The 20,717-nt window shown below is 35.8% G+C and overlaps 1 protein-coding gene and 1 long non-coding RNA gene across 6 annotated transcripts in view; one reads left to right on the top strand and one right to left on the bottom strand.

The window, feature by feature from the left end:
* The window catches only part of LOC120334487 (CD109 antigen-like), a 28,596-nt gene extending 11,213 nt beyond the window's left edge, over positions 1-17,383 (top strand). Inside the window, exons 14-33 of the mRNA XM_078109468.1 lie at positions 836-953; positions 2,035-2,148; positions 2,659-2,877; positions 3,556-3,700; positions 4,255-4,450; positions 4,702-4,927; positions 5,583-5,660; positions 6,040-6,205; positions 6,716-6,936; positions 7,430-7,588; positions 7,754-7,932; positions 8,315-8,477; positions 9,741-9,846; positions 10,072-10,161; positions 10,745-10,834; positions 11,686-11,814; positions 12,963-13,164; positions 14,502-14,675; positions 15,360-15,439; positions 17,076-17,383. Of these exons, the coding sequence (XP_077965594.1) occupies positions 836-953; positions 2,035-2,148; positions 2,659-2,877; positions 3,556-3,700; positions 4,255-4,450; positions 4,702-4,927; positions 5,583-5,660; positions 6,040-6,205; positions 6,716-6,936; positions 7,430-7,588; positions 7,754-7,932; positions 8,315-8,477; positions 9,741-9,846; positions 10,072-10,161; positions 10,745-10,834; positions 11,686-11,814; positions 12,963-13,164; positions 14,502-14,675; positions 15,360-15,439; positions 17,076-17,383 (3,163 nt within the window). The remainder of the gene's footprint in view (positions 1-835; positions 954-2,034; positions 2,149-2,658; positions 2,878-3,555; positions 3,701-4,254; positions 4,451-4,701; positions 4,928-5,582; positions 5,661-6,039; positions 6,206-6,715; positions 6,937-7,429; positions 7,589-7,753; positions 7,933-8,314; positions 8,478-9,740; positions 9,847-10,071; positions 10,162-10,744; positions 10,835-11,685; positions 11,815-12,962; positions 13,165-14,501; positions 14,676-15,359; positions 15,440-17,075) is intronic.
* A 48-nt stretch (positions 17,384-17,431) lies between these two features.
* LOC120334418 (uncharacterized) overlaps positions 17,432-20,717 on the bottom strand; it is a 28,908-nt gene continuing 25,622 nt past the window's right edge. For all 5 annotated transcript variants that reach the window (XR_013480586.1, XR_013480585.1, XR_013480584.1 and 2 more), the window contains exon 6: positions 17,432-20,096. This is a non-coding gene — a long non-coding RNA (uncharacterized LOC120334418). The remainder of the gene's footprint in view (positions 20,097-20,717) is intronic.

The following is a 20,717-nucleotide window of genomic DNA, read 5'->3' as shown; positions in this document are numbered from 1 at the left end:
GTAGTGTTTCTCACTAGAGTTTAGTGCATGCTTCAAAAATTCTTTTGTGTGACAAATGTTAGTCATATGTAGTTGCCTATGGGCTCGTCCAACTGGTCTTCAAAAATGATGTCGTTCAAATGTCATTTCCTTCATTTTCCTAACATACGGTCTATATGGCAAATCAGCAGCAGAAAAGGTCTTTCAGGTGGTGATTGGAAATTTGGGATCATATAAACATCACTATTTCTAAATGTAGTTGTATAAACTAATTAATGCTCACAATACATTACATTTGATGTAGCGGCATGAACTTACTAAATCCATGTTTCTATTTTGTCTTTGGTATTGTATATGCTTTGGTATTTTCAGAGATTATCGCTTTCGTATGTTACCAACCAAGACTTAAAGTACTTGAACCTTTTTTACAGCCATACATTCATAACAAACCTGTCTCTATATATACACCTCAGACATTTCAAAGACCATTTTCTCTAACTAGTTAATCTACTTAAAATAAATGCGTGCGAGTTGGCATCCAATTCTGCTTTATTTGAAACTTTCTGTCTGAAATCATTACTTTCAACCAGCTTAGTAGAAAAAATGATCTACATCTGCTTTGGCCAGTATTGTTATTGCCTTAACTCCTTTTTTTTTTAAAAAAACTTGCATGATTTTACCATTAGATTACATTGTGAGAAAAATAGTTGCATGTAATATTTAACATCACATATACTGACTTGATAGCATGTTTGCCTGCTGTAGTGTAGTTTATTGCTATTTTATTGTTAATTGGTATTGTTGCAATTGGCATCTCAAAAATGATAAAAAAAAATCTAATACAATGTATATCCAGGGAGAATGGTTCAGCAACTTTTACCTACAACACTCCTGATACAATCACTACTTGGGAGCTCAGTAGTTTTGCTGTTTCTGATGAGAAAGGTCTTGGAGTCACCGATGAAACATCAAAGGTTTGTTGATCTGCTCATCATCATGCTATTTACATACATTGGAAAAGTAACTAAGACCAAATTAATGATGTGAATGAAACATGTGACGATGGAAAATAAACCACAAAAAATAACTAGCTAACAGTAAGCTACTAATAACAGATAGTAAAGCTGTTTTATTCAAAAACATGTACTACATGCAATGGAAACACATGGATGGAGCTTAAATATACAAAATAAAGAAATGTAAATATTCAAAATAAGGCGGACAAAATCAAATTTGACAAATGTTTTTATTTTTAATTAGCTTTACATCTCCCTCAAAAAATTGTCTACGTCCTTTTGAGGGGCATCCAACCGTTTGAGAACCCCCGACATAGTTTAATAAAATAAATCAAAATCGGATCAAATATGTGTAATGAAACATGTGACGTTGTAAATTAAACAGTGTTGCCAGTTTTTGAGAATCATACTTATAAACATAAATATGTGATATTAAACGAACACTGAGTGTTAGGAGCATGATCGCCATCACATCACACTACTGACACCAGTCAGAGCAGTTTAACCAACTGTTGGCTAATTAAGGCCCCCTTTACTTCCTGTCTATACACAGGTTGTCCATAAAGTCCCTTTACAATTTCAATTTTGTTATGAAGTCAGTTCTCAATATATCTTAACCAAGTTTGTGTTTTAAATCAGTAATTGTATTAAATTATTTTTACTTCATTTAATACATCTGTGAGGGCCAAAACAATACATGGTATCGATAAATTCCCTTTGCAATTTATATATATTTAAAACAATTTCAACCCACTATCCTAGCTTGAAAAAGTAATCAGATGAAAGCATGTGGTTAAAATTGTTATTATATAAAATCTGGCGAACCAATTTGGCATCCTGTGGCTGATAATTGCCGGAGTCCTAATAGTGAGGGGGTGTTCCACATGCCTACTTCGTTCCTATAAATTGTAATGTCCTAAAACAGAATGCAGTTTGCCTCTCGTTAAATTCAAAATGATCATTGGTGCTGCCACTTTAGGGATTAACTTCATCTTAACATGAAATCGGAATTTCAATTTAACTTTTCTTTGTGTCACAGATCACAGTCTTCCGCAACTTCTTCATCTCCCTGAATCTTCCTCCAACCATGATCAGAGGAGAAACACTCAACATGAAGACGACTCTCTTCAACTACTTTGATGATGAGCTTACAGTGAGTTATCCGAACTTATAAAATCGATTTTCATCATATTTACAAATAGATTTATAGATTTGTCAACCAAAAACATATACATGAAAGCACACATACAATAAAAAAGGCACACTGTTTTCCGGTAGCGACTGGATGGAGCAATACGACGATACGGCCATCAGAGTCAGCTCATATTGGGTCAGATTATGTATTACAGCTTGTGAAGAATCTTCAATAAGGAGCAAAAAATATGAAAAATTACAGAGAATCTTGAAAAAAAAACGTGAATGTCAATCTTTTAATTAGGCCTTGTCTCTATATAAACGTTTTTTCCTTATGTGGGTGACAGTCACCAAAATAGTATAAAAAAGATGCTCACTTCCCAGTTTTTATAATTTTGTTGAATTGAATATAAAAAGTCAGGCTTTAACATTTTGAGCCTCTTTAATAACTTACCTCTTTTATGTGAGTGCCAGTGGCCAAAAGTTGTCTATTTAACTGTTTTACAATTTTGTTGAAATAAAATTCCAGGTCACTCTGACTCTTGAGGAAAATGAATGGTATGACCTTGTTATCCCTGGGGATGACCCAATTGCTGCTGGACCAATCAGAACTGTGACAATCCCAAGCAAAGATTCAGTGACCGTTGTTTTCCCGATAACATTCAAGAAAGTTGGAACAGCAAGAATCTCAGTCTCAGCAACGTCACCGATAGCTGGAGATGCAGTAGAAAGAACTATGGTTGTTAAAGTAAGAATATTCGAAAAATCTTGATTATGTTATAGTCTTGCTTCACACCAACACGGATAGCTCAAAAACCTGTGGCTCCAGAGTCGCATGTGACTCTTTGTTCTCGGCGCTCTGAATAGCGTTTTATCTGACAGATGATTGACCCTTGAAACTCGAATCGTTTACCACTGACATAGGAAAACTACGCCAGTGGGACCGTTGCGTAATTTAATCTGGCCCGCCTGATGCTGCCACAATCAAACTAAAATCAAATTTTGATGTTTTAGTGAAAAATAACTCAAGAAAATTGTTGAAATTGCGATTAAATTTATTTTAGGCTTTTGTTTTCCACTTTTGCTTTTGTAACACTGTAAATATTGTTCATAAAATGTAACTTTTACGTTAAACTTACATGGCCCGCCAGTCTGAGTGGGCAAAATGCCTGTTCCCTGCTCTGAAAACCTTGTCCACCCCTTATTTAGAATAATTATCTCCACTCTTACGCAGAACTCTTGTGTATCCCCGACTTACAATTACATTCATCAGGGCATTTGCAAGTCTAAGATTTATGGTAGAATCCCATGTCAGCTTATTATGTATCAGTAGTGGCTGCTAGTATACATCCTTGCTCAGGGTAAAGGATAAAATTTAGGTCCGGCTCTTAATCTTTTATGGATTTTGTATTATTATTTTACTTAGCCTGAGGGAATTCAGAAGATTGAATCTCACAGTAGTATCATTGACAAAGAAACAGATGATGGTGTTCCTGAATCAGTCACTTTCAATGTCAACATTCCTGAAGATGCCGTGGAGGGGTCAGCTCGTGTCAAGTTCTCTGTCTCAGGTTTGATATTAAAAATTGAACATTTGATTAGTGTTTCTGACAACTAATATATCGATAAGCAGCACCCTTATTAGTACCATCAGTATTTTTGATAACTAATATGTTGGAAATCAGTACCATAAGGTAGTCAGAACTCCCTATCGAAGCTATACATATTGCTATAGGCAAATTCTGAAATAATGCTCATCATTACTATAAATGAATATAATCTGCCTCAATTGTCACATTTTCCAATCCAGCCAACATTCCTAACTGTGCTTTTAAATTTTCTAAATTAAATGCTTCAGATCTATGCCAAAAAATGTCCTTCCTCTTCGAGCTCTGAGCAATTTATTTTCAAATTTTGTGTTCCATCCTTTACTATCATTTATTAAATTTTTCTGGCTATTACAATGCTTCCAATTTTTCTGGGCAATGAATAAAATGTCTGGACAGTTTAAATATTATGGGATTTGGAAAATTTTCAGCCAGCTTTAATACTCTCTTCAAACCATTGAGCTATACATGCACTGTGCTTTGAAGTATAAAAATAATTCTTGTTTATTTTTGTCCAGGCAACATTCTTGGAAGCGCTCTCAGTAACCTCTTTAACTTGTTACAAATGCCGAGTGGATGTGGCGAACAAACTATGGTCGGCTTCGCACCTGATGTTTATATCAGTTTGTATCTGGAGAAAGTTGGTGAATTGGAAGGAAAAATCAAACAAAAATCAGAATCTCATATCAGAGAAGGATACACTAATGAATTGAGGTGATTATATAGTTTGGTTTGCAGAGTTGATTGTGTGCGAGAGGATTGCTGGACTCCTCTCCGCCAGGGGAAGGTTCATGTAACTGATTTGCCATATGATTAAGCAGTCTTATCGGCTTCCCCCTCCCCTTTGTAAATATGTTAATCTTATCCTATCCTAGAATAATTTAGAAAATATTGATAATATTGGGAATTCTATGATAATTTGTGGAGTGGATTTTTTCATTGAATTATGTTATTCTGTTACACAGATACCAACGAGATGACGGCTCATTCAGTGCATTCGGTTCAAAGGATCGTTCTGGCAGTACATGGTTGACCGCATTTGTTGCAAAATGTTTCATCGCAGCTAAAGAACTCAATAGTGACCTTATTGAAGAGTCAAAGGTCAATCGAGCCATCAACTTCATTCTCAAACAACAGAACAAAGACGGAACATTCAAGGAACCAGGAAAAGTAATTCACAAGGATATGCAGGTTTAAGTAATTTTTTTTTAATGGGGGGGTTACTCAATTCAAGATCACATGCACTGACTTAAAACATCAAGGATATTTCTCTCTTATTGCAATAACAGGTACCACTGAAACTCAGAGCAGGGTGACAATCACTCACTTTGAAATAAAGAGGTTTAATCTCTAAGCCAATTTATGGGTGACTTGTTAAATTGCCAAGAGCTATTGAGACTATAAAGAACTAAGATTTAGAATTGTGCATCACTGAATACTGATTGCAACGAGACTTGAAAGCAGTCCATGTCAATACGATCATTCTGTACTATTCAAAATTGATTTGTTCACAACATCGTTCCAATAGGAACAGCAAGAACAATAAAACTAAGCCATTCATAAGTAAATTTGTGTCCAATAATTATCTTATTCATAGGCTGGCTAGATCGATAAATATTAGCAGGATTTAAGATCAACTATTCCCAAACCTGACATGGACTAGTAACAAAGGGTAGTTTGCCATATGCTTAAGCCTTCTTGTTACATGGGTTCCGTGAGTAATTTTATATAAAAACCAAATAAAAAACACACTAGTAAAACTTTATTTCATTCCTTAGTTCTCAGTGTTTTTGAAATTCTATAGTAATAATTATTTTTACCTAAACATGAATATCTTTCATTCTAGGGTGGAGTAAACAGCAAAGAAACTTTGGCTTCATATATGCTGATTGCCATGTCTGAAGGAAACTGGAAAAAGAATGAAGTAAGTATTATTTAAGCTTAAAACTGGCTCCATCCATTGCCTTTCATAGGTGAATTTGCTCAAAGAAAAGGCAAGCGCTCTCAGTCATATATATTCATTTTTGAGTTGAGGTTCTGGCAATTTGCACGCCAGCCATTGTAGCTTGCCAATGAATATTTGGTAATGAATAATTGCCAATGAATATTTGGTTGATTGCGTGATTTGATTTATATATTGTCAACTAAACTGATGTATTCTAGGGTGTCAACTCTCTAACTATCCTGGTTTTGGTATAATTTCCTGTTCATCAGTGCACACCGAAGTTCATTAATAATGTTGACTTGACCAGGGCCTTGTTTCCAGTATAGTGTGCATCATAATTCGTTACATAATTTCTCAGGATGTGGAAGCTTCAATGAAGAAAACTCAAACCTATTTGGAATCCAGAATTGAATCAGTTCGAGATGTTTACACTCTGTCTATCATGGGATATGCTTTTTCTCTTGTTGAAAGCATGGAAACTCCAAAGATATTGAACATCATTGATAGCATGTCAACTGTAAAAGGTATAGTGATGCCAAGATTATGATTTTCTAATAAATAACAAATAACTGGAAAACTAATCCTATACCCAGGGACTGGTAACCGTACGAGATGGCGTGGTTTTCCTTTTACCCTGGGATAAATATGTAAATCATATCCTTTCATAATCCTTAATCAGATAAATATACAGGATTCGTTTTTGAGGGTGCAATGGTTCTTGGCCCTCTAAGTCGTTTGTTCTTTTATAAAGTACTTAGTTTGTGCTTTCAAGGCGTTTCTATCAGTAATTGATATGTCATGTTTAATAATAAAAAGCTGACAAACGAATAAAAGAGAATAAATTAATTACAGCCAAAAAAAATTAAACAAATTAAGAACAGTTTTGGATAAATTGACGTATCATTGTACTGATACATACATATACATTTGTTTGTAAAATCCTAGCAAAATGAGGTTTATCACATTTTCGTGTTTGCCAACGCTTTTTTTTAGAATTTTCAACTAATACTTAAATTTTCCATGAATTCTTACAGCCAACATGAAATACTGGGTAAAAAAGACAACTGGAATGTCAAAATGTGAAGCAAGGAGAGAATATTGTCCGATGGATGATGATAAACCAAGCACAGCGTCTATTGAAACTACGGCATACGTTCTGTTGACTTATGTAAAGATGGGACGAGAAGACATCATGCCTATTGTTAGATGGCTCGTTGAACAACGTGGTGCATTCGGAGGATACCATTCCACACAGGTATGTTTGACAAGGAGAATTCATTCATTCTTTACATTCATGCTCAGTTATTCAATTTTGTTGACAAAGTCAAAGCCGAGGAAAGCATCGACCAAAACTGAGTAATATCAACTATTCGCAAATACATTCTGAAATAAAAATTTCAAATATGTTATGTTGGGTAATGTTCAACAAAGAAATAGAGAATAGTGATAGAATTTACAGATTTATCCCGGGGTAGAGGAAAGCCGATAAAACCACTTATTCACATGGCAAACCACGGCCTCTCGTCCAGTTACCGGTTCATGTCGAGTATGTGATTAGTTAGCCAGTTAATTGTTTTCCGAAGAAACTTGAGAAGAACAAAAAACACAATAAGTTTGAATACAGAAATCCAAGAAAGTTACATCGAGGATAGACATTTGCTCTGGTAGCAAGAGGCTTCAGTCTGACATATGATAAAGCTTCCTTATTAGCTTTTCTCTGTAATAAATTATTCTCTTTTATATTACAGGATACTGTTATGGCAATCCAAGCTCTTTCAACAGTAGCTGGATTATTCTCTGAACGTACAATGAATCTTGATATCAAAGTAACTCACAGCGGAGATGAAAATTTCGAGGAAACTTTCCAACTCTCGGACAGCAATCAAATCGTATTGCAAATGGCTCAGGTAATTGTTTAAAAGAGAGAGAGAGATGTCTTTTTTATTAACCAGAAATGACGAGCATTGCAACAATAATAATAAATACAACAACACAGTAGTTTGAAACTACTGGTATACATCCTCATTTGAATAGAAGCAGAAAACGACTCAACTTAAATCTCGATTTATTAGCTTCCTGCTGTATCAGGAGACGTTCTGATTGAAGCCAGCGGCCAAGGATTAGGTGACGTGCAAGTCACTGTTTGGTATAACCTGCCTGTCGGTCCAAGAAGCGACGACACGTTTCTTTTAAACGTCAATGTTCAAGAACAATACCAGGGAGAATTTGTCAGGTTACAAGTTTGTTCCAGGTAGTGTGACGTTTTTTGTTATTTGGGAATATTTAAAGGCAGCGATATAGATGGAACTCAATTTTTTGTTTGTACAGCCTGAAAGAATAAAGTTTGAAGGGTAAATGTTTTACTAGGTCCTGACTACCTAGGTGGGTGTAATAAATTGGGTGGGACATACTTCAAAGTGGAAACATTTCTGTTATTGCGAAGCGTAGCTACTGGTTTTAAGCATTGTTCAAAGAAAAAGTATAAAATCAACGTAATAGGTAAATGTTAGTACTAAAAGAAGGGGGCATGTTTGCGACACATCAACTAATTTTAAAGATTCAAATAGGGTATGTACTATTTACAATCACACATGGAATTTGAAAATTTCACAGAACCCGCCCTATTATTTTAGAATCAATTATGATCGAAAAGAAATTGTCGATGGCACTGGAATGTTTGTGATAACAACAGCGCTACCTAGTGGACACACAACTGACGATAAAGAAGCAACGAGACAAAATGAAATGAAACTTGTCGAACTTGATGGAGATCGAATCACAGGATATTTTGATGAGGTTACTTTATTATTCTGAATGAAATGATTTAAATTTTCACTCCAAATAAACAACAGGGTATGGAGCAGAGGTAGGCATGTATTTTGGGCCAGAGCCCACCTGGACCGGTGGGCCATGTAGGGGTGACGTAAAAAGTTACATTTTATGAACAATATCTACAATGTTACAAAGGCAAAAGTGGAAAACAATAAGCTCCGTGCCAACACTAAATTTAATCGCAATCTCAACAAATTCCTTCAGTTATTTTTAGCCCTTACATAAGAATTTGGGTTCAGTTCGGTTGTGGCAGCGTCAGTCGGGCCAGATTGAATCACCTAATTGACGGATTTGGCCAGCGGGCTGTAGTTTGCCCATGACAAGTCTAGAGTCTAAAAAAATTCATTTAAAGTTTTATTTCTATTTTCTGAAATGTGCAGACGTTCTCAACACTGTCTTCTCAAAATAATTATAAAAAATTTTTTTAATGTGACTTGCGCTGGTATTTTTCATTAATATATTATAAGCGTAGTTTTGAATGCTAGTTAGGGATAAAATTTGAATACATATTCAATGGAGATAAAAGTTAATAAAGTGGCTCAATCTAATGGTGAACCACGGCTTCTATGTAACTAGTTAATCGTTTCAGATGCAGAGACTTGCTGTTTGGGAAAGCTTTATTTGACCAGCTGTTATATGAGTACTCCTGTAGTTTGTGTACCAGATTAGGGTCAGGCCATAATTTTATTCGAGGACTGTTTTGTGTTAGCCCTGCCCATTGGTTTCAGTCCCTTTACACAACTCAATGAAAATAGGCGAACAAAATTAGTTACCTCCATTCCATATTGGTACACACACTTTTGGAGCGTCGTTATATGAATTCCTACAAGAAGCTGAGTAGTCCAGCAATCCTCTTGCAGATAAATATTCCCCACAGTTCTTGCAAACTCATTAAGGGTAATCAGAGATGCCTTGGCAACTGAGCTCTTCATATCTAATTATTTCGGGAGCTCCAGAAGTGTGTGTACCAATATGGAGGTAACTAATTCTGTTCGCCTATTATACATCAAGTTGTCTAAAGGGAATGAAACCTATGGACACGGAGTATATTCACTTGGCTTACACAGACAGTCCCCGAACTTGTAATAAATCTAAAATAAGGAAAATCGGAATGAAAATTACGGGTCTACCGATTAGAGGTGCATTGGCAACTGCGCTCTCAATGTCTAGCATTTCACGCAACCGGCATTGAATCTTAATAATTAAATCCATTTTTTTTTCTTACAGCTCCGTAGGGGCGAACTGAATTGTATGTATTTGGAGTTTCGTCGATATGCTGAAGTGACTGGAGTGAAACCACAAATAATGGAAGCCTATGATTATTATGAACCAGGTTTGTATTCTGATCTTTAATTAATCAAATCATGAACTTGGGTGTAAAAAAGTCAGATAAATAAGGATTATGTTATGCAGTTTTTTTTTTATTAATACGATCCTTGGCAGCTGGCCTCATCTTAGACCTTTTCCTTCCTGAGGATAAGCCCAGAGAATATCAAAAAAAAATTTTTCAAATTTTTCGATTGTCATTTTATACTAATTATTATGTTTTTATTTCCAGCTAAAAGAACAGCAGTTATGTACTCACTCCCAGAAGCAGAAGGTGGCAATGTCTGTGCAATGTGTGGAGAAGCATGTGTTGGATGCCCACGTAAGTAGAAAGCTCCATCAGTATTCACACTCAGAGCAAGTCTGTAGCCAATCAAAGACTGAAGTACAAAGTGTTCATAAAGTCTTGTTCCAATTTCAGTTTTGTTATAAAGTCTTAATATATCTTACAACCAGGTGTGTTTCATTTATTTAAGTGCTTATTTAAGTTATTTTACTTCATTCAATGCACCTGTAGCGGCCAGGGCCATCAAACAACAATATATATTGTAGTGATTAATTCATTTTGCAATTAAAAAATATATGACTTAATAAATATCCTGTATAACAAGTTGCCAAATGTTGCAACGATACTTCCACACTGAAATGGTATTTTTGAGTTTTTTATCGAGTCACAAGTTTTATTATATGTGTAGTAGTTATACTCTAAACAAGTTTAAAACCAAGCTGAGATTGAAGTATAATAAATTGCCAGTTTACACATTCCACATAAACGAAGTATATTTTCAATACGATGAAAAATTAAACTACTGGTTACTGAAAATCTTTCCCATTGTGGCCCTAGTTTTATAATTTACATATTTTTATATTTGTCGCATTTTTATGTTTGTATTTTCATTTTTTAGCAAAATCAAAATCGAAGCCGAAATCGAAAATTGTTCAAGGAGAAATTGATGGAGAATCATATTGTCAAGATATTAAATTCCCTTGTCCAGGTATGCATGTTCTATATTTTCAAACATGGAGATCCTGAGCTTTGCTAACTACTTTAAGTATCAAATATCTGGCAAGAACGCTTTGTAAACTATTCCTATGTTTGACATTCCTTGGCATCCGGACGCGATATGGCCTTTGCCCGCTTTATTTTTTCAATTGTCATGTGAACGAAATTGGGTTGTTGGTATCAAGCAAACTGGCTTACCCCATGCTAATGTGGTGCAAGGCTGCAATCTTATGACCAGTATCATTAGATCTAGCAATGACAACCTCAACTAAATAGGACAGGATTTACATATTTATTTGAGGAGAAGAAAGGCAATAAGATTGCTTAATGACATGGCAAACATGCCATCTTGATTGGAGTTTTCAGTATCATGATGACTGCTTGGGTCCTTGCCTAGACTTAGAATAGCAATCTCATGTTTATGCCAAAGTAGATGTCAATAGGCAATGAACCATCTATCTCTCGTCTTGTTACTTCAGCTATATCAGTGGTGCTCCACAAGGGGAGCGCAGTCAATTTTTTGAGGGCCGTGAAACTAATTCAAGATAAACGTTTATGCTAGATTTGATCTTGTCTGCCCTATTTTGGATAGTTATATCTCAAAACTTTTCATTAAGTTCATTATTCACTTTCAATCCACGTATTTTTAACCTAATTTTTTGAATAAAACATGCTTTTGCCTTACTATTTGGTATTTGTGGCTTATTATTAGCTAGTTATTTTTGAGGTAGGCCGCGACACTTAAAATTTTGAAAACCAATAAAGGAGTGGGAGAAACCTGTACCACATGCTTCATTGAGGTTTAATGAAGATCGAACAGATTTTTTTCAACTTCTTTTGCAGATTTCAGTGATGGTCTCTACTATGACACCGGTTCCCATATCTACAAAATGATGATGAAATATTCCAGTGATTCACAATGTGCTGCACCAAATAATGCTGAAAACTCACAAGCGTATATAGGACTTCCGGGTAAGTTTGTTTGGAAATTTTTACCTAACTCATCGCTATTGAATTCTCAAGAGATACAGGATTAATGTGTTGAGGTACGCTTATAAATAACAATTGTCGCAAGACTTGAAATGAAGGGAGGAATTTCACAGAAGCTGATAAGACGGCTCAATCATATGGCAAACCACGGCCTGTCAGTTACCAGTCCTTGTCGAGTATGTGATTAGTTACCCAGTTATTTGTTTCAGATGCATGGACTTGATGGTGGAGGAGGTCGTAATTGACTAGCGGTTCCATGAACCACCCTATGACAGCGAGGAGTCTAGCAACCATTTCGCACATAACTATCCTCACAGATACGAATCTGCGAACCTATGCAGGGTAATCAGAGGTGCGATGGTGACCATACTCCTAACGCTCATTTCTAACTAGCACGATATCACACCGCCAAGCTTGTGATACTTATTGATTTGGAGGGTCCAGAAGATTTATATTCAATACTCGTTTACCAAGAGCAAATTCAAAGCTTCTCTCTCCTCTATTCTGGAAAAGTAATTTTGGCCAATAATTGGTGATGAGTGTTGGAAACAGGAACATGCTTGTTTTAATTTGTCTGATTATCCCATTTGGTTTGCGGGTGTCGCGCGGCAAACATTCATGCACAGGAATCATCATCAAGTCCATGTATCTGAAACTGAAATCTGATTACGGTAATCGTTTTGGATAAGGTGTCCCAAACTGCTATCAAACGATAAATCGTTATTGACCATATGAAGTCGTCTTACCTGCTTTCCGATACTCCCGTAGTTTGTGTACCAGGTTAGGGTGAGTCCATAATTTTATACCGATTTTCCTCATTAAGGCCTCTTACAAGTTTGGGGAATGTCTGTTTTAGTCAAGTAAATATACCCCTTGCCCATATGTTCCAGTCGCTTTACAAAACTTTATGTAAAGTAGGCGAACAAAATTGGTTACTTCGTATTGGTACGCACACTTCGGGAGTACCCAAGAATCTCCAAGTCCATTTATCTGCAAGTGGAATATGATTAATTGTTTTGGATAAGGTATCCCAAACTGCTTACGAACGATAAATCATCATTTGCAATATGAAGTCGTCCTATCCGCTTTCCTCTTCTAAAATTCTATCCACCAAACTAAATTTCTTTCAGGAACTCTGTTCGATGGAGTCAGCCAGTACATTGAATGTGGAAGGACAGATTATTTTGAAAAAGTGCTTTCTGGCATCGAAGGATTCACTATTTCAATCTTAGTTTATCCAACTGAGCTAAACAAACCAAAATTCTATGCTATATACTCGATTGCAGCTGAAAAGGGAAAGCTGCCAATCGTTATATTTGCAAAACGACCAAGGTAATTCGTATTCTACTGCTATATATATAACTCATGGTTTCGGATTTTGTATCTAGTGGGAAATGCAATGCCTTACACTTACAGTAATGAATACATAGGCAAAACGGCGAAAGATTTTACGCTGCAACAAGAACCAAAAACGTGATGTAATTTTATCCATTTAAGCGCCTTTTCGAACATAAACTGTCGGATTACAATTTTATACTTGATGGGGAAAATCTTAGTTGTTAACAAGGGCCACACCAAATGACTTTGTGGGCTTCGCTGTGGCCCGCGAGCCGCCTGTCGCACACCCCTGGTTCAGAAAGACTTCATTTGTCTTGCTGAGATGTAGGAACCAGTGTTTGGGAGGCTCAAGTCACTGATACAACTTGAGTTGGACTCGGGTCCTTTTATCATAGACTGTAAATGATTTAATTGGAATGACTCGGATCAACTAAAAGTCAGTGAGACTTATTTCAGTGATTAGCTTGACTTCGTAAATGACTTGATTTGACGCGCAAATCTTAGTGCAGGGATTCTTCGACCTTTTTTCTGTTAAGTACCCCCCGAGTCACGAAACAAACAACGCGAACCCCGGTATTCATACATCAAACAAAGTTGTGCTGGCAACGACAATTCATTAACTAACTGCTGAAACTAAATCAAATCTTTGTGTTGATGTTATTGCCCTTGTCCTCCGCCTAAACCGGGGATAATGATTTTGTAATGATTTCTTGAAATCTCTCTCAAGTTTCAATTAGCATATCACTTTCTGCATTGCTCGCAACGCATTGTCTTTAGATATTTCACAGTTTGGCTGGCTGCAAAGTTGTGCATTTCATATTGTTGCGTCACAATCACAGTAGCGCAAGGTCAAAGATTCAATTGGCACGCATTTTTCTCTGGTAGTTACATAGTTTCACTCTGTTTTAAAGGTTATTAAAAAAAAGCAACACACAAAAACTCGACTGCGATCCAAGTACCCCGGGAAATCTCCCCATGAACCTTTGGGGGTTTTGTCACTCCACCCCTTCTAAGTATAAGAAGAAGTTTATTTTGATTCCCCAATCAGCATAATAAAAAATGATTGATGAAAACAAAATTAATAAAACAGATTACAGAATCAAGAAAGCGAACAAAACCCTTAGTAGGCTTAGGACGTACAAATTTTAGATTGAAAGGTGTTGTCAAAAAAGTGGTGTTCGCTCATCCAACACACTCGCGATTGCACTACGCCACAGTAGCCAGTAGCCATTACATATCAGTAAATGCTTATCAGAGCCTTGTTAAGATCAAAAGTGGAATATTTATCTAAAAAACGTGATTATCTAATGTTTATTTTGTTATCTTTTCAGAGTTGATCAATATTGGCTCAAGATAAGACTTAATGGATATGAGTACATGGTCCGATCCCTCTATACTTACAATATCCCACTCGACGAATGGACTTTGATAACGGCAAGACTGAATGGAGAAGCGAGTGCTGATGTGTTTATTAATGGAATAAAGATGGGAAAGAGCTTCAGGAAGTTAGTAGTTGATAGAAAATTGAGAAGTTTTGCAAAAATTGAGTAAACGATATTCGAAATTTTGTCCAACTGTTAGCACATCGCAAAATGCTTCGCGAGAGAGAGGCTGTAGTTTGCAATATAATTATTAGGCAGTCTCATTATTGCGTTTGCGTCCCTTTTTTCTGAATTCACTCAATTGCACACTAGAGTCAAAAAAATTTCAAAATTCTACAGACATGAAATTTAGTAATTTTCTACAAATGATATCATGTAAATTAGTAGTTCTTAAATGTTTGCGGAAATGATATTGTCCTTAATAATAAATAGCACAGCCAGAGTTTTATTTTCATTTACTTCCTCATATCTGACGCTAGGATAGGATTTAGTTATTTATCCTGAAGGAAAGGAAAATCGATAATACGGCCTAATCATGTGGCGAACCACGGTCTCTCTTTCGGTTACCAGTCTGTACCGGGTATGGGATTAGTTAGCCAGTTATTTAATTCAAATTTACCTAAATATTGAATCAAATTCGTATTGCATTATCCAATAATAAGCGAATCACTGTAATACATAAGCATAGGTAGTGTACTCTTTAATCCAACTTATTGATTCAGCCGTCTCATACCATCCGGGAACAGTTCTTGAACCCGTTGTTAAGTAACTCAGATCTTTTCTTCATCATACATTTTCTCATCACAGGAAGCGAACCAACCAAATGGTGGAATCTGATGTCACACTCAAGATAGGAAGATCTCACATGAGAGAAAGAAGAAATAGAGGTTTGATTTATATATTTTTGTTGGCGCAATTCGCCAGTGGTTTCCACCCTTTTTAAATGAATTCATCTTTCCGCCTATTTTGTAACCTATGCTCCCCTCCCCATTATGAATAAAGGCTCTGGATTTCAATATTTGTCCAATGTTAGAGGCCCTTTGGCTAGTTTTAAATGCAACTGGCACTCTAGATTTTGTATCGGTAAAATAGTTTATGTGTGTTTAAATTTGTATTACAATAATAATAAATATTATTAGTAAAACTACACTGGAAACAAAGTCGTATTTCCTTAGTTCCTCACCGAAACATTAAAATTCCTCTTTGGAGATGAATTAATTATTGCTTGTCAGGAAACGTTGGCCTAGCGGTCAAACTGCTGTGTCGACATCGTAAGTTACACGTTACATATCTTGGATTGAAATCGCATGTCCAACACCTCACTCAATTTTGTGAAGGCAATGCTGAACCACATAAATGCAATATCTTTTGCATTGCTGAATTTTTTTGTAACTTACAATAATTTTAGCGGAATTTTGCCAATGCTCAAACTTATTTATAATATATTGGATATTCCATAATCAAAAATATAATTCCCGAGTGTATTCAGAATAGTAAATTATCTGATTTTGCTTATCTTTTGAGTATGTTTCTATTTCCTACTTCTGCATTCGAATAATACATATAAGACATCATATTGGTCGCTCCAGAAGTGTGTGTACCAATATGAAGGTAGCTAATTTTGTTCGCCTATTTTACATCAAGTTGTGTAAAGGGACTGGAACCTACGGGCAGGAGGTATATTTAATTGGCTAACAGAGACAGTCACCGAACGCGTAATAGAACTAAAATGAGGAAAATCGGAATAAAATTATGGCCTGATCCTAACCTGGTACACACACTACGGGAGAACCTCATATTGTATTAACATGTCCATGTATCTGGAACAAATAACTGACTAACTAATCGCATACTTATGGGCTGGTAACCAGATTAAAGTTATGGTTCGCCATGTGAATGACCTATCTTTCCTAACCCCTGGATAAATTTGAAAATCCAATCACAAATTTCCTAAATAAAAGGAATATTTGTGTTCGAAATTCAGATACTGAATATTCAGAATTTTTTATTTCACAATAATTTAGAAAAGTTAGTATTAGGTAAATTTATTATTTAGCGAAAATAAAGTCTCCCGTTATGACCAAAAATGTTTTCTAATTCCAAGAAACTATAAATGGAGAACCAACCATAGTTTATTTCAACTTTTCCGCAACTATTTCAAACACATTGAATATACAGGGTGTCCATAAAGTCCTGTTACAATTTCAATTTATTCAGTTATGAGGTCAGCTCTCAATATATCTTAATAACCAGGTTTGTTGTTTTTCAATCAGTAATTGTTTGAGTATTATTACTTCATTTAATACATCTGTGAGAGTCATTACAAAATATGGTATCAATAAAGTCCCTTTGCAATTTGGAAAGTTGGGTAAAAATGTGAAGACTTCATGGACACCCTACACATCGACTTCTATATGCTCTTTTTGAACAAGACCAAATTTAGAATTTTGGTATCCTTTTACAGGTATTTGGATTTGGAAACCATTTGGTATGGAAATTGAACTATTTTTTGTTCCTTTACAGGTAACTGGAAAGGACTTGTTTCATCTTTGGACATGTGGTCCAAACCCTTGACTGATGACCAGATAATAAATGTCTACAATTATTATAGTTCAGTTATGTTTTCATCAAATCCAATGCTCAGCAAATCCCGTGTCCATCATGTGGTACCTATGTCGATCCGCCGCTGCTTTACAAGATCATATGGAGCATCTGATTTAAAGAGTAGAAGTGGTGATCTTCGTACTAGCTGCAATGAACCGAACCGAGATATGATAGACCCTCCAGACAGAGACCTGAGCTTTTGGAGGTTCTACGAGCCGGACGAATGATGCCATAGGTGAACCTGATTACCAAAGATAAAATAACGACAACTTGGACATTGCAGTACATTTTATTTTGAATTTTCAACACAAAAATAAATAAAAATCTGAACAACCAAGCCGACAATACACAACCTTTTTAAACACTTCTAACCGAATAAAATTTTACAAAGCAATATTGGTTATATAATCTTAATTCATTACTTACATTAATTCCTCATACATTACTTCAAATGAGAAAGATTTTGATTCGGTATCGCTACCTCCTTTCAATACCAGAGCAATTTTATTTTACATTTATTTTCGCATTGACGACTGCTTGTATTTTGATTAAAAAAAAAAATATATATATCTATCTCTCGCTCTCATAAATTTTGAGTAAGTTTTAATCGATATTTTCTGTATTATGAATCTTTAGTTAAAGTTGTACTTCGAAAACATTAATTATTTGTCAAATGTTTAAAATTTTTCAAATGGAGGGGAAAAATGAACCGACAGCTCACTTATGAACCAGGTTGGATTGGTGTAATTCTCTTCTTTTTTCCGTATATTTTTACTGAAAAATTGAAATCCGCTTACCTAGTCTGGCGGGCCATGTGAGTGTCACGTAAAAAGCTACATTTTATGAACAATATTTACAGTGTTACAAAGAAAATGTGGAAAACAATAAGCCTCGTGCCAAAACTAAATTCAACCACAATCTCAACAAAAATCTTTGAGCTATTTTTAGCTAAAACATCAAAAATTCTGGTTTCAGTTTGGTTGTAGCAGCATCAAGCGTGCCAGATTGAATTAACCAACGGGCCGGATTTGGCCCATGTCTTCTCTAGATGATTGAAATATGTTATTGGATGATTTCATCAAAGCTTTTATCATGTATAACGTACTGATTAAATAAAAATGCAAACAAAATGTACGACTATAATTTGGAAGCCAGATTTTGATATTCATTGCCAAGTTTATTTTTATTTTCAGGCTGTAAAAATAGCCTACGGAATTAAAATAAATAAGATTGAACACACAATTTTACAAGGCAAGGAAAGCCACTGAAACCAAAGCTGGCTCTGATATATCATTATAATTTAGAAGGTAGATAGGAAGATAATTATTACTTAGATTATTATTAATTATTTAAAACGAAATAAGCAGGGCGGAAGTTCTGGCAAGTTTCCAAAACTAAGTTTATAATAATTTCATTTCGACTCGACATTACAGATACTAAAATAATTGATAGTCAGGAGAGAGAATAGGTTTTAAACGTATAGACGTGAAAGATATTGTCAAATGAAGTGATAAGTATACACTCAATCATGCTAATGAAAGTATTACATGGGTAAACTCCTGTTGTGACATCGAATAACTAAAAAAACACGATGAAATACTCTTTAACCCAGTTTTAAGATTGTAAGCATTGTTATAATACAGGAATGTTAGTGCAAACATGCTGGCATAATCTTAAACCGAGCTTTAAGCTTGAAAGCATTGTGATATTGAATTAATATACAGGAGTGAAAACAGGATGATATACTTTCGGGTCTTAAGCTTGCGTGATATATGGCAAATGTTCATGGATTTAGATTAGAGTAGCCTTGTAGTTTAGTGATCTATATTGGCTACAATATGTGGAAATTTATCGTTTGCTCCCCCAGTTTGCAAACTGTGTTAGTAGATTGGTTCTCAGTGATATAGCAAACTGAGTTAGTAGATTGGTTCTCAGTGATATAGCAAACTGAGTTAGTAGATTGGTTCTCAGTGATATAGCAAACTGAGTTAGTAGATTGGTTCTCAGTGATATAGCAAACTGAGTTAGTAGATTGGTTCTCAGTGATATAGCAAACTGAGTTAGTAGATTGGTTCTCAGTGATATAGCAAACTGAGTTAGTAGATTGGTTCTCAGTGATATAGCAAACTGAGTTGGTTCTCAGTGATATAGCAAACTGAGTTAGTAGATTGGTTCTCAGTGATATAGCAAACTGAGTTAGTAGATTGGTTCTCAGTGATATAGCAAACTGAGTTAGTAGATTGGTTCTCAGTGATATAGCAAACTGAGTTAGTAGATTGGTTCTCAGTGATATAGCAAACTGAGTTAGTAGATTGGTTCTCAGTGATATAGCAAACTGAGTTAGTAGATTGGTTCTCAGTGATATAGCAAACTGAGTTAGTAGATTGGTTCTCAGTGATATAGCAAACTGAGTTAGTAGATTGGTTCTCAGTGATATAGCAAACTGAGTTAGTAGATTGGTTCTCAGTGATATAGCAAACTGAGTTAGTAGATTGGTTCTCGGTGATATCTATTCCGAGCAAAAGTGTTGGCAACCCGTGTTTTCTTGGAAAGTTGTACTGTTATACAATCCATGTTTAAAATTCGGTTCAATTCGATCGATTATTTTTTGTGGGCTTCGTATGACGCCGAGTGCATTACTGCTTATGGTTAGGATATGATTTCATAGAAAACGAAGAACGATTTTATCATATGGCGAACCACGGCCTCTCTTTCGGTTACCACGTCGGGTATGGGATTAGTTAGCCAGGTATTTGTGCATGTGCCAGATGCATGGGCTTGATCGTGGTGAAATCTGTAACCGACCAGCGTTGGCCAATGTGTAGAAAATCTTCAGAGAAAAGGCAAGCTCCAGGCCAGGTATAGGTCTTTTTTCTCGAGGTTCACCACGTCCATCATGTTGGGGTCGGAGGTTTTTCAATTGTAATATTCTCTGCTGTCCTGCAATAAATGTAAATAATATTTTAGCGTGACAATCTGTACCAGTAGAAAGTTGTTGCTTAGCAGACTTTTATCTATTTATATCCTGTCCCCTTTTTTCTAACTTATCCCAGCATGGAGGAAAGGGTGATGAGCCAATCTCATTCTAGACGGCGGACAAAGAGTTAGTTAGCCATGTTCGGGTGTGTATTTTTCAGGGCTGCGAGGTCGGAGTTTGGTGCTCCCGAAGTATGTGCACCAAGATGGCGCACCACCTGAACATAGTGTGTGTACACGGTTAGGGTTATCAGGTTGTGCGCCACCTTGGTGAACACACTTCTGGAGTGCCCGGAGTTTGACATGTTTTCATATTTTCCAACTCCGAGACTATTGATACTTTCTCCTACTCGTCAGATCTATTATTTGTCCCAATATGTAGTTGCATAAGCATAATAAAAAAGACAATATTAGAAACTAATTCCAGGCACATTCAACATGAAAAGGCTCTCAGTAATATTAGTAACACAAACACGAGGAAATAATCAGTGATAAATATCTGAAGATAGTTGGCAACTATGTTTTGTAATCAACTTGAAGGCGCCCGAGCGTGAAAACCATAATAACAATCGGAGTGAAACAAAA

This window comes from Styela clava, chromosome 15, assembly GCF_964204865.1.
Source record: "Styela clava chromosome 15, kaStyClav1.hap1.2, whole genome shotgun sequence".
Taxonomy (NCBI): Eukaryota; Metazoa; Chordata; class Ascidiacea; order Stolidobranchia; family Styelidae; genus Styela; species Styela clava.
The sequence above is the reverse complement of the archived record's forward strand: the minus strand, read 5'-3'. Positions and strand labels throughout refer to the sequence as shown.